The 13,533-nt window shown below is 40.4% G+C and overlaps 1 protein-coding gene across 1 annotated transcript in view; it reads right to left on the reverse strand.

Moving 5' to 3' along the window:
• Positions 1-13,533, reverse strand: part of gigyf2 (GRB10 interacting GYF protein 2) — a 48,525-nt gene that overhangs the window by 31,732 nt on the left and 3,260 nt on the right. Inside the window, 9 exon segments of the mRNA XM_034182797.1 lie at positions 2,472-2,683; positions 3,109-3,285; positions 3,380-3,412; positions 3,531-3,571; positions 3,721-3,826; positions 8,347-8,455; positions 9,524-9,619; positions 9,771-9,918; positions 10,073-10,125. Coding sequence (XP_034038688.1) covers positions 2,472-2,683; positions 3,109-3,285; positions 3,380-3,412; positions 3,531-3,571; positions 3,721-3,826; positions 8,347-8,455; positions 9,524-9,619; positions 9,771-9,918; positions 10,073-10,110 — 960 coding nt within the window. The 5' untranslated portion in view covers positions 10,111-10,125.

Consider the following 13,533-nt stretch of genomic DNA (forward strand, 5'->3'; position numbering starts at 1 on the left):
GTAGCTCCTCTGAAAAAGAGAGCTTTAAATCAGAAGTGCCTGACTCCGTGGTATAACTCACAAACTCGCAGCTTAAAGCAGATAACCCGTACGTTGGAGAGGAAATGGCGTCTCACTAATTTAGAAGATCTTCACTTAGCCTGGAAAAAGAGTCTGTTGCTCTATAAAAAAGCCCTCCGTAAGGCTAGGACATCTTACTACTCATCACTAATTGAAGAATATAAGAACAACCCCAGGTTTCTTTTCAGCACTGTAGCCAGGCTGACAAAGAGTCAGAGCTCTATTGAGCCGAGTATTCCTTTAACTTTAACTAGTAATGACTTCATGACTTTCTTTGCTAATAAAATTTTAACTATTAGAGAAAAAATTACTCATAACCATCCCAAAGACATATCGTTATCTTTGGCTGCTTTCAGTGATGCCGGTATTTGGTTAGACTCTTTCTCTCAGATTGTTCTGTCTGAGTTATTTTCATTAGTTACTTCATCCAAACCATCAACATGTCTATTAGACCCCATTCCTACCAGGCTGCTCAAGGAAGCCCTACCATTATTTAATGCTTTGATCTTAAATATGATCAATCTATCTTTATTAGTTGGCTATGTACCACAGGCTTTTAAGGTGGCATTAATTAAACCATTACTTAAAAAGCCATCACTTGACCCAGCTATCTTAGCTAATTATAGGCCAATCTCCAACCTTCCTTTTCTCTCAAAAATTCTTGAAAGGGTAGTTGTAAAACAGCTAACTGATCATCTGCAGAGGAATGGTCTATTTGAAGAGTTTCAGTCAGGTTTTAGAATTCATCATAGTACAGAAACAGCATTAGTGAAGGTTACAAATTATCTTCTTATGGCCTCAGACAGTGGACTCATCTCTGTGCTTGTTCTGTTAGACCTCAGTGCTGCTTTTGATACTGTTGACCATAAAATTTTATTACAGACATTAGAGCATGCCATAGGTATTAAAGGCACTGCGCTGCGGTGGTTTGAATCATATTTATCTAATAGATTACAATTTGTTCATGTAAATGGGGAATCTTCTTCACAGACTAAGGTTAATTATGGAGTTCCACAAGGTTCTGTGCTAGGACCAATTTTATTCACTTTATACATGCTTCCCTTAGGCAGTATTATTAGACGGCATTGCTTAAATTTTCATTGTTACGCAGATGATACCCAGCTTTATCTATCCATGAAGCCAGAGGACACACAGCTAAACTGCAGGATTGTCTTACAGACATAAGGACATGGATGACCTCTAATTTCCTGCTTTTAAACTCAGATAAAACTGAAGTTATTGTACTTGGCCCCACAAATCTTAGAAACATGGTGTCTAACCAGATCCTTACTCTGGATGGCATTACCCTGACCTCTAGTAATACTGTGAGAAATCTTGGAGTCATTTTTGATCAGGATATGTCATTCAAAGCGCATATTAAACAAATATGTAAGACTGCTTTTTTGCATTTACGCAATATCTCTAAAATTAGAAAGGTCTTGTCTCAGAGTGATGCTGAAAACTAATTCATGCATTTATTTCCTCTAGGCTGGACTATTGTAATTCATTATTATCAGGTTGTCCTAAAAGTTCCTTGAAAAGCCTTCAGTTAATTCAAAATGCTGCAGCTAGAGTACTGACGGGGACTAGAAGGAGAGAGCATATCTCACCCATATTGGCCTCTCTTCATTGGCTTCCTGTTAATTCTAGAATAGAATTTAAAATTCTTCTTCTTACTTATAAGGTTTTGAATAATCAGGTCCCATCTTATCTTAGGGACCTCATAGTACCATATCACCCCAATAGAGCGCTTCGCTCTCAGACTGCAGGCTTACTTGTAGTTCCTAGGGTTTGTAAGAGTAGAATGGGAGGCAGAGCCTTCAGCTTTCAGGCTCCTCTCCTGTGGAACCAGCTCCCAATTCAGATCAGGGAGACAGACACCCTCTCTACTTTTAAGATTAGGCTTAAAACTTTCCTTTTTGCTAAAGCTTATAGTTAGGGCTGGATCGGGTGACCCTGAACCATCCCTTAGTTATGCTGCTATAGACTTAGACTGCTGGGGGGTTCCCATGATGCACTGAGTGTTTCTTTCTCTTTTTGCTCTGTATGCACCACTCTGCATTTAATCATTAGTGACTGATCTCTGCTCCCCTCCACAGCATGTCTTTTTCCTGGTTCTCTCCCTCAGCCCCAACCAGTCCCAGCAGAAGACTGCCCCTCCCTGAGCCTGGTTCTGCTGGAGGTTTCTTCCTGTTAAAAGGGAGTTTTTCCTTCCCACTGTCGCCAAGTACTTGCTCACAGGGGGTCGTTTTGACCATTGGGGTTTTTACGTAATTATTGTATGGCCTAAAGCGCCTTGGGGCAACTGTTTGTTGTGATTTGGTGCTATATAAATAAAATTGATTGATTGATATTTCAAAAGGATTCGTTGACATTATGAAGCCAGAACTCTTTCCATGTCTCTGCCTTACCTTGAGTGAGAGAAAGGCCCCAGATGAGTCAAAGGTGCCCGCCTCTTCATCTGCGTCCTCCAGACACCATTCTGGCAGTGTGTCCCTTTCATCCTCTAGGCTGCCGCTGCCTGACCGTGGCCTCCGGTAACCACGTTCATCTTCCCTTGCGTCAAATGGGAAACGGCGACGCTGGTCTGGGTGTTCCCGCCACCCTGCTGCCCGAGGGCCATCTGGGAAAATGAGGGCACCGGTAACAAAAACACACTGTACAGGCAAGCGTAATCTCACAGTAAACACATCAGTAGCATTAAGATAAACAGAAAATAAAGTTCTTAAGAAGCAGTGGAGATCATGATCAAACCACATCCACACAAGCTACCATAAATGGTTTCACATCTTCCTTCATCACTCCTGCAGCAGCTCTAGGAAACTGTGACAATCTTTCATCACTATTTGGGATTTTACAGATTATGTGACCATGTTTGTATTAATTACCTGGCTCAACAAGTTCTCTATTGCATTTCCATTAAAGACTACAATAAAATTAATAGCACAGTTCTAGTTAGGAGACACACAGATTAATCTTACAGAACAGAAATAATAAAAAAAAACATTTTTCCCCAATTATATTAAGGACGGGTGCTGCTGTGCCCACCTGGGCTCGGAGGGCACCACCGATCATTGTCCCGTCGAGACCCCGCCAGGCGCCAGCCCCCATCATCATCCTCACCATTCTGATCATCACGAGTAGTACGCCAGTTCTCACTCTCTGAACGCGTGAAGTCATGCTTTTTCGACAAGCTTGTTCCACCATCCTCATAGTTGCCTCGGACTGTAAGAGGTTTTGGTGGTTAAAGGTGAGGCCACTGTCCTTCCACATTGTTACTTACACAAAAACAATTAAACTTGTACAAAGGCCCACTTACTGTGATTCATCAGAAAGTGTCCCGCAGCAGCATCTACTAATTAAGCAAAAATAAGAATACAACAGATTAACCAACAGATAAACTAGGACATTTGGTATTGGCTAAGTATTGCTTGTATTGTCTATATGAGCAACATATTTCAAACACCAACCTGTGTCTTTTCGACCTGGCTTCTCAAACCTTCTGTCTCCCCTGTTGGTGGGAGGGGAGAAGTACAAAATGGTAATCTCAAGAAAACATTAAATATAGGAAAATGCAACCAATTATATGATTGAGCTATATAAAAATGAATAAATAAAAAATAAAAAAATCATGACACCACATAATGGGCATCCCTGTACCTTTCTTCCCAACTCTGGGAACGATGCATCTCCCTCACTCCACGGCCAAAACCTTCCACGTCGTCAAAACTTCTTTGGTAAAACCCTCCATCCCCTCTTCCCCGGCCTGAACACATCCATAAACATAACTTCGTTAATACTGTGAAGAAAAAAAAGATATAGCCAAGTAATGCGATTTTTATTTTTCTCTATGATTCTGTACTGATTTTCCCCACCCTGCATATTGATACATTAAAGGGATTTAATCCTCTGAGGTCCATGGATGCATTCAAGTGTACTTTACAGCAGCTTTCTATTAATAGATCAGTGAAAAAACTACTAATTCTCAGCAGTACATTGCATCTCTCCTCTATACAATCTTTGACTCACAGCCAGTCCTAGAGGCCAGAGAAGGTCACATGACTTTATCTCCCCTCTGTCCCTGTGAGATGATGCAGCGCCTGTTTGCAGAAGACTAAAATATGCCACTAAAAATTCATAAATTCTAAAAGAACGGTCCTGTGGGAATGAAAACACTTATTCTTATTTAGTCTTACAGACAAAGAAAATTGTTGTGGAAAAACAAGTCAAGACTCAGTCCTATCCTTAATTTCTGCACTCCCTGGGTGGCACTCATTTCAGTAAATAAGCATCAGCGTTCAATATGATGTCTCCAGAAATATTCTGTGATTCTCCATTAAGTCTTCTCAAGTCAGTTTAAAAACGGAAATCACTGTTAATGTCCCTTTGTATCCCACCATGAATTTGTCAAACTACTGATCTAACAGCTTTTCATATTTTATTTATTTATTTATTATAATGAATTGCCCCACTGGTGTGGCATTGGGCATCGGGAACGTTATGTGACCCTGGACAGGCTTTGATTTTATCATACAAAATCAACAACTGATTACAACATTTTAGAATATCTGTCCTAGATAAAGAAAGCAGTATACAGTGGTGCATCCAGAAAGTATTCACAGCACAAAAACATCTGAGATTTTTGCAAATTTATTAAAAATAAAAAACTAACAAATCACATGTACATAAGTATTCACAGCCTTTTCCATGAACCTCAAACATGAGCTCAGGTGCATCCTCTTTCCACTGATTATCCTTGAGATGTTTCTACAGCTTAATTGGAGTCCACCTGGGGAAAATTTGGCTGACTGGACATGATTTGGAAAGACACACACCTGTCTACCTATAAGGTCCCACAGTTTACAGTGCATGTCAGAGCACAAACCAAGCATGAAGTCAAACACATTGTCTGCAGACCTCCGAGACAGGATTGTCTCAAGGCACAAATCTGGGGAAGGGTACAGAAACATTTCTGCTGCTTTGAAGGTCCCAATGAGCACAGTGACCTCCATCATCTGTAAATGGAAGAAGTTCAGATCCACCAGGACTCTGGCCGCCCGTTTAAACTGAGGGATTGGGGGAGAAAGGCGCTAGTCAGGGAGGTGACCAAGAACCTGATGGACACTCTGTCAGAACTCCAGCATTTCTTGGTGAAGAGAGGAGAACCTTCCTTCCAGAAGGACAACCATCTCTGCAACAATCCACCAATCAGGCCTGTATGGTAGAGTGGCCAGACGAAAGCCACTCCTTAGTAAAAGGTACTTGGCAGTCTGCCTGGAGTTTGCCAAAAGGCACCTGAAGGACTCTCAGACCATGAGAAACAAAATTCTCTGATCTGACAAGAAAAAGATTGACCTCTTTGGCATGAATGCCAGGCATCATGTTTGGAACTATGCACCATCTCTACAGTGAAGCCTGGTGGTGAGAGCATCATGCTGCGAGGACGTTTTTCAGCAGCAGGAACTGGGAGAACTAGTCAGGATTGAGGGAAAGATAAAAGCAGCAATGCAGAGACATCCTGGATGAAAACCTGCTCCCGAGTGCGCTTGACCTCAGACTGGGGCAACATTTCATCTTTTAGTAGGACAATGACCCTAAGCACACAGCCAAGATATGTCTTGTGAATGTCCTTGAGTAGCCCAGCCAGAGCCCAGGCCTGAATCCAATTGAACATTTCTGGAGAGATCTGAAAATGTCTGTGTACCGATGTTCCCCATCCAACCTGATGGAGTTTGAGAGGTGCTGAAAAGAGGAATGGGCAAAGCTGCCCAAAGATAGGTGCACCAAGCTTGTGGCATCATATTCAAGAAGACAAGAGACTGTAATTGCTGCCAAAGGTGCATCAACAAAGTATAGAGCAAAAGCTGTGAATACTTATGTATACGTGATTTCTTAGCTTGTTTTAATTTTCAGAAATAAATTTGCAAAAATTTCAAAAAAATATTTTCATGTCATCATTATGGGGTGTTGTGAGTAGAATTTTGAGGGGAAAAAAAAATTAATTCACTCAATTTTGGAATAAGGTTGTAACATAAAATAGAAAAGTGAAGTGCTGTGAACACTTTCCGGATGCACTGTAGGCATGATAAACAAAGAGGCAATTAAAAAGTATAAAATATACAGCGGAGAAAATACGTTTTGACCCCCTGTCAGTTTTGCAGGTTTTCCCACCTACAAAGAATGGAGAGGTCTGTAATTTTTATCGTAGGTACACTTCAACTGTGAGAGAATGCATCAACAACTGAAAATCCAGAAAATCACATTGTATGATTTTTAAATAATTAATTTGCATTTTATTGCATGAAATAAGTATTTGACCCCCTACCAACCAGCAAGAATTCTGTCTCTCACAGACCTGTTAATTTTTCTTTAAGAAGCCCTCTTATTCTGCACTCTTTACCTGTATTATTTGCACCTGTTTGAACTCGTTACCTGTATAAAAGACACCTGTTCACACACTCAATCAATCAAACTCTAACCTGTCCACCATAGCCAAGACCAAAGAGCTGTCTAAGGACACCAAGGACAAAACTGTAGACCTGCACAAGGCTGCGATGGACTACAGGACAACAGGCAAGCAGCTTGGTAGAAGACAACAACTGTTATGATTATTTATTAGAAAGTGGAAGAAACACAAGATGACTGTCAATCTCCCTCGGTCTGGGATTCCATGCAAGATCTCACTTTGTGGGGTAAGGATGATTCTGAGAAAGCTCAGAACTACACAGGAGGACCTGATCAATGACCTGAAGAGAGCTGGGACCACAGTCACAAAGATCACATTAGTAACACATGATGCTGTCATGGTTTAAAATCCTGCAGGGCAGCAAGGTCCCTCTGCTCAAGCCAGCACATGCCCAGGCGCATTTGAAGTTCACCAGTGACCAGCTGGATGAGCCAGAGGAGGCACGGGAGAAGGTCATGTGGTCAGATGAGACCAAAATTGAGCTTTTTGGAATCAACTCCACTTACCATGTTTAGAGGATGAGAACAACCCCAAGAAAACCATCCCAACCATGAAGCATGGGGGTGGAAACGTCATACTCTGGGGGTGCTCTTCTGCAAAGGGGACAGGACAACTGCACCGTATTGAAGGGAGGATGGATGGGGTCATGTATTGTGAGATTTTGGCAAACAACCTCCTTCCCTCAGTAACAGTATTGAAGATGGGTCATGGCTGGGTCTTCGTGCATGACAATGACCCCAAACACACAGCCAGGGCAACTAAGGAGGGGCTCTGTAAGAAGCATTTCAAGGTCCTGGAGTGGCCTGGCCAGTCTCCAGACCTGAACTCACTAGAAAATATTTGGAGGGAGCTGAAACTCCAAACCTGAAAGATTTGGAGAAGATCTGTATGGAAGAGTGGACCAAAATCCCTGTTGCAGTGTGTGAAAACTTGGTCAAGAACTACAGCAAACGTCTGACCTCTGTAATGGCAGACAAATGTTTCTGTACCAATTGTTAAGCTCTGTTTGTCTAGGGGGTCAAATACTTATTTTATGCAATAAAATGCAAATTAATTATTTAAAAATCGTACAATGTGATTTACTGGATTTTTTTTCTTTTAGATTCTGTCTCTCACAGTTGAAGTGTACCTATGATAAAAATTACAGACCTCTCCATTCTTTGTAGGTGGGAAAACCTGCAAAACTGACAGGGGGTCAAATACTTATTTTCCCCACTGTAACTGTTTTATCTGCTAAAATAGCTTGGTCACTTGAAGGTTAATTTCCCTCAAACCTCTATGAGCACCATCACCACAACTCCTTTATGAGTTTCTGTAGGTCTAGTCGGCTGGCAGCCTACCAGAACCACTTATGCCATCACTTCCAGCATTATCTTAGAGGCGAGCATCGCCAAAAGCAAACAAAAACAGAGTTGTGAGTGCAATTTGGTTTTAAATCCAAAACAAGAAATAATGATTTAAAAAAAATAAGCAAACAAACAAATGCCATTTGCAAGCTGTGGTGTACCGGAAAACCCAAAATTCAGGAATATGGCAAACATAAAAACTCCAAGAGCCTTTATACTTCTCATAGGCAATGTACTGTATCTTCGCCTCAGGCTGTGTCCAAATTACTGGAATTCCTCAAAAGCATCTTAAATATCTGCAGCTGTTCAAGCTCTTCTGAAAAGGCAAAGACGGAACAGCTGAAAGCATGTCATTTGAAAACCTAAACCCTCAGCACTGCTTACAAAGTATTAAATCCCACCTTGAGGTGGTACTTTTTGAAATGAGAAAGGAAGCTGTGACACATTCATGCATTATCTTTGGTAAGTTCTTACCTCTACCCCTTGAGGTACTTCGCCCTCTTGGTACTCCTACTATCGGACCCACACCTCGCCCTGTCAGCCGAAGCACAGCTGCACTGTTTACAGACATGGAAAAATTTCTCTGCAAATAAAAACAGGAGATTGGGGGGGGGGGGGGGGGGTGTTGGCAGGGGGGTTACAGTTAGTTCTTAGTTGTCATCTGTGTACTTGCTTCATTTTTTGCTTGTAGATTTAACAAAGCAGTGCTGAGAAGAATTCGGGGATCCCAAAAGTGACAAAATTTTCATGCATGTGTATAACACTGGCCATCAACAGAATGACTGTGCGTGCCGTTATTGTTAACATTTGAATTGCAATACCATCAACAATTCTTGTAATGACAAAATTATGTCAGATGTTTTAAACATCAGCATTAGATGTGGAAGCTCAGCAAAAACACCTCACCAAGCTGAGGTATGTTAAGGGACGAAAAAAATCTTACTGATCTGTACAAAATTCTACTCATCTTGAGTCCATGTTTATTTAGTCCAATGGTGATGAAAAATTACAAAAGCCTGGAGGCCTACAGGTATGTAATGATTTTATGTATTTATTTTTCCGTTTATTTTTTGTTGGAGCGTGCATTTTATGTCAAAAGGGGACATGTTAATGAATATTGTGCCTTATTCACTACAAATTCAATTAAGGTGAAAGGACAACATTTGTGTTAGAAAACGTGCCTTCGATGATGTTATAACTACAAACTCATGTTCCTAATTCCCAATGTTTTCCTGTGGCTGGGTCCCTCCCTTTGACTGCTCTCAACCACTGTTTTCTCTTCGCTTCATCCTTTGGAGTTCTGTGAAATTTTAGGCCCGTTTGTTTGTTTGTGCCGTTTGTATATCTGCAAACTATGCACTCCTTCTCCACTGTCCATTTTGATGCAGATCGCTAAAAAGTGTGGGTAGATGTGTAAGCACAGCTGATTATATGGTCACAAGTTAGCTGTGTTGACACCCAAGCTACTTTATTATTGGAATATCCCCAGAAATGATGTCACATCACATACCGCTATTTCCAAGATGAAAACAAAAACAGACTGACAAGAAGTCTGAAGCTATCAAGAATGCATTATTGGCCAGATTATCAGTCAAAAATAATTTCTGAAATATGTTCATTATTGACGTAACAGCGTTACACAAAGTCGTACCTGTTCCTCCTCTGTAAAAGACACAAGTGCCAGAGGTGGTAAGGGCTCCTCTTGCAATATAGGTAGGAACTCCTTATCATGAAGATCTATAGGGATCTAGTGTACAATAAAAACACACTATTCTTTACTATGAAAGGACATGATACTTTGCAAGAATGTTACACAGTAACAAATCCAAAAACCAACACAGATTTGTATGCAAAGAATGTGACTTGTAAGTCACGTAAACTGCAAACACTATACCCACCTTATTATCCTTTACATAAAGTGCTAACATTTCTTCTCTCCCGTAGCGATAGTCTGCAAGTTTATACTTTGGCAATGCAGGTGAGAGAGGTGGTGAGGCAAGAATACTGCTGCTTCCACTACCACCACCTCCAGACAGGGCACGGAGCCTGAAGAGAAACAAAGGCTAGCAACGGTCAAAGGAAAGAGATCATTTTCTAAAGCTTAAGTGGTAACAGTCATGTCTCAACATGCATGAAGAATCCATACAGAGTCCCTTAACAAATCCAGTTTAGCAACCAACAATTATGTGAGTTCAATTACCATTCTGGTCCAAAGTTAAGTGTCTGGGTTTCGGCCATTTTCTTACTGAAGTTCTGCAAATACAAAAATAAGAAAAAGGGTGAGTACTGGACAGTAGATAATCTGAATCAGAATGTATGGCTACCACATAATCAGGGCTGTGAAATGAAAAGTTTAAAATCCGAGGAAAATTCGCAGGGGGTCTGGGGGGCGCAGCTCCCCAGCAGCCGGGGTCTAGGGCCTTTTGGGGCCCCAGAAACCAAATTAAATTTTAATCTACTGATACATTTTCAACATCTCCTGGAAGAACAAATCTCAAAATTAGTGCATATTTAAATGATTCTAGAGTCAACCTTTTATTTGAACCATCAATGATAATGTTGAAATAACAGAATACAACATGGAAGTAGGACCTGGAATGATTTTCGCAACAGCCAGGCTTTGAGTGGCATTTATTCTCCTCGAAACTCCGCTGATCCGAGGAAACTGGTTTCTATCTGTAACACAAAGATCAGTGTCCGCGGACTTATAAAACTTGCATGATGTCGTAAAACAAAAAAAAGAACGCTTTGCGATAAGCATTTTAAAAACTCAGTAACGATCACAATTAAAGAGTACAACGCTAACACCCCCCTCACCCACCGCGCCCATGATGAAATCTGCGGAATCCCGCAGACCCACTGAGTTTTCACAGCCCTGCATAATATAGCTTAGGGGGAAATACATCATTTTGATAAGTATTGTGATATTTATGTTCTTAACCTACCGAATCCTGTTAAGGGTCAAAAAGGCCCTGGAGCCTATCCTAGTGGACAATGGGCTATTGTAATATTTGATTATAGAATATTACAACAGATTATTAAATTCCAGAATAAACATAATTTAAATAAATTTGCTTGTAAGCGAGGTGACTTTGATGCAGCAGAAGGTGGAACATATATGTTGTAGATAGGGCTGCAGCTATCGATTATTTTAGTAATCGAGTATTCTAACGATTATTCTGCCGATTAATCGAGTAATCTGATAAAAAGTACTTTTGCGTTTTTAAACAACTTCAAGAGTCCAGGGCTCTCCCTAAGCAATGGCACAATTTTGCTGTGCCATCATGCAGACTGTCAAATTCTACACACAACACCCCACAATGACAATGTGTAAAGAAATTTTTTTTTAGATTTTTGTAAATTTATTAAAAAAATAAACACAAAAACTAAGAAATCACATACACAAGTATTCACAGCCTTTGCCATGAAGTTCAAAATTGCGCTCCAGTGTATCCCGTTTCCACAGATCATCCTTGAGATGTTTCTACAGCTTAACTCAAGTCCATCTGAGGTAAATTCAGTTGATTAGACATGATTTGGGAACACACACACCTGTCTACATATAAGGTCCCACAGTTGACAGTGCATGTCAGAGCACAAACCAAGCATGAAGCCAAAGAAATTGTCTGTAGACCTCTGAGACAGGACTGTCTCAAGGTACAAAACTGAGGAGGGGTACAGTAACATACCATACACAACTATATGGTCTTTAAAAAAAAAAAAAAAATCACAAGTCCTACATACAATCTGCTGTCTCCTACAGCCCAAACCAAATGATTAAATAATTGTTCTGGCTCAATGAAAATTCATCAGATTTGGTTGCACACTTTAATGTACTGCAGGTCTACAGGATGGAGCCCATCCCTCTCACACAAGCAGTGTACAATTTCAGACCCCACAAGCTATTTTAGGAAGTCTTCTAGTCTGGGAAAGGGGCATGTAAGACACCTGCAACTGATAAGAGGTACCTCTCTGCAAATAAGACAATTGAAAAAATTAAGTATGAAGAGTGCACTCCTTGACCAAGGCTGACAGGCTGTGATTGCACCAGAATCTATCATGTATGTCCTTTGTAAAATTGAAGAATTGACAAAAAATGTCAAACACCCAATCTCACAACATTACAGAAAATATGGGCTTGAGGATGTACCCCATTTTGTTGATTCAATGCAGATGTAACTGGTACTTATTTGGCTCATGCTCCAACCCTCGACAAGGTTTCATTTAAAAAAAAAAAAATCAGTTTAGTAACCTTTGAGGAATCCTGCTACAAATCAAACATAGGTGTGACTAATTGTGCAGCTACAGAGGCTACGCTTAAGAGCTAGTCATATATCACACAGGATGCTTGATCAGCAAATTCAACACTAAATTATCAGTTAGCCTTAAAGAAATGTCTGTAAAGGTATTCAAAATGTTTAGTAGTCACTCGTCTCTCTCATTTAAGACACTTCCTTCCGGCTTCAAGTTTGGCATTCAGAGACATGGTAAAAACTACCCTGGTCACCCATTTTCAACACACGATTGTGCATCCCATATCAAGTTAAAGTACAAATTTAGGTTTCACTAAGTTTTGAAGTTAGGTTTTAGGATCAAAGCTCTTCACATTAACCATTACATAGTAAAAGGTAATGTGAAATCAAATGTGGTAACTGTTCCTTTAATTAGTAGCAGGAAAAAATAGCACAGGAAATATGCATACTTCCCATGTGTCCTGTTCCTAGACTGTAGTATGCTTTGTCATGCCAAACAGACAAAAACATAACATACTGGGCCCCACTTACACCTGACATTAAAATGCATCCATAATCACATTGTATCTAGAAGATTGTCATTCTATTCCGAATGCAATTACAACCAACATTAAAATTTGTCTTCAGTGACAACAATGAAATCTGACTAAAATGTGATCACTCTGTCCAGCTCAAGTCACTGCTCCTCTGGTTTGTGCAGGTCCAAAACAAACACACAATCACAAAACAAAGGCAAAGCAACATCAGAATGCCGAAGAAGACAACTTGGATAACTGGAATACCAAAAATAAAGCAGAGGACAGAGCTTTTTGCTTTTGTCCTTATATTTCAGCTGCTGTTCAGTGTGGTTACAATATACCCCTAACCACATCCGGAGGTGGTTCAGTCGAGTGGATCATAATTCTAACTCATTGCATTTAGGCTCTGTTTGATAGACAAAAATGAAGGAAAAATATGAGGGTAAAAGCAAGAACACAATGATACACTACGTTTCTAATACACACTCAGTGTGGTATTATTAAAACACGCACAACCTGAAGTTCTGAACTCGAAATGTGCCACCTGCCTACTGCTCAGCTTCGATGTCATGAACTGATGGCATGATCTTTATCTTACAACGATCATGTTTTATTATTGGATCCCAGATGATCAGATCAGTTTGTTATAGGATGCCATACAAAGTGACAGAATACAGTAAGTAAAACAATAGCCACTTTGTATTTGGAATGCAAGCAGTCGATGAGTTGGTAGAAACTGAGCTGCATTGCAATTCACTGCCACCAACTCGATACATTTCTTACAAATAAAAACATGCCAAGTGTATTATCTAAAATGAAGTAGATATTCTTCCGTGACCGGAAAAGGACTTACTTTGGCTATTTGTTCAGAACACACTGTGACGGGAGCA

Source organism: Thalassophryne amazonica, chromosome 12, assembly GCF_902500255.1.
Source record: "Thalassophryne amazonica chromosome 12, fThaAma1.1, whole genome shotgun sequence".
Lineage (NCBI taxonomy): Eukaryota > Metazoa > Chordata > Actinopteri > Batrachoidiformes > Batrachoididae > Thalassophryne > Thalassophryne amazonica.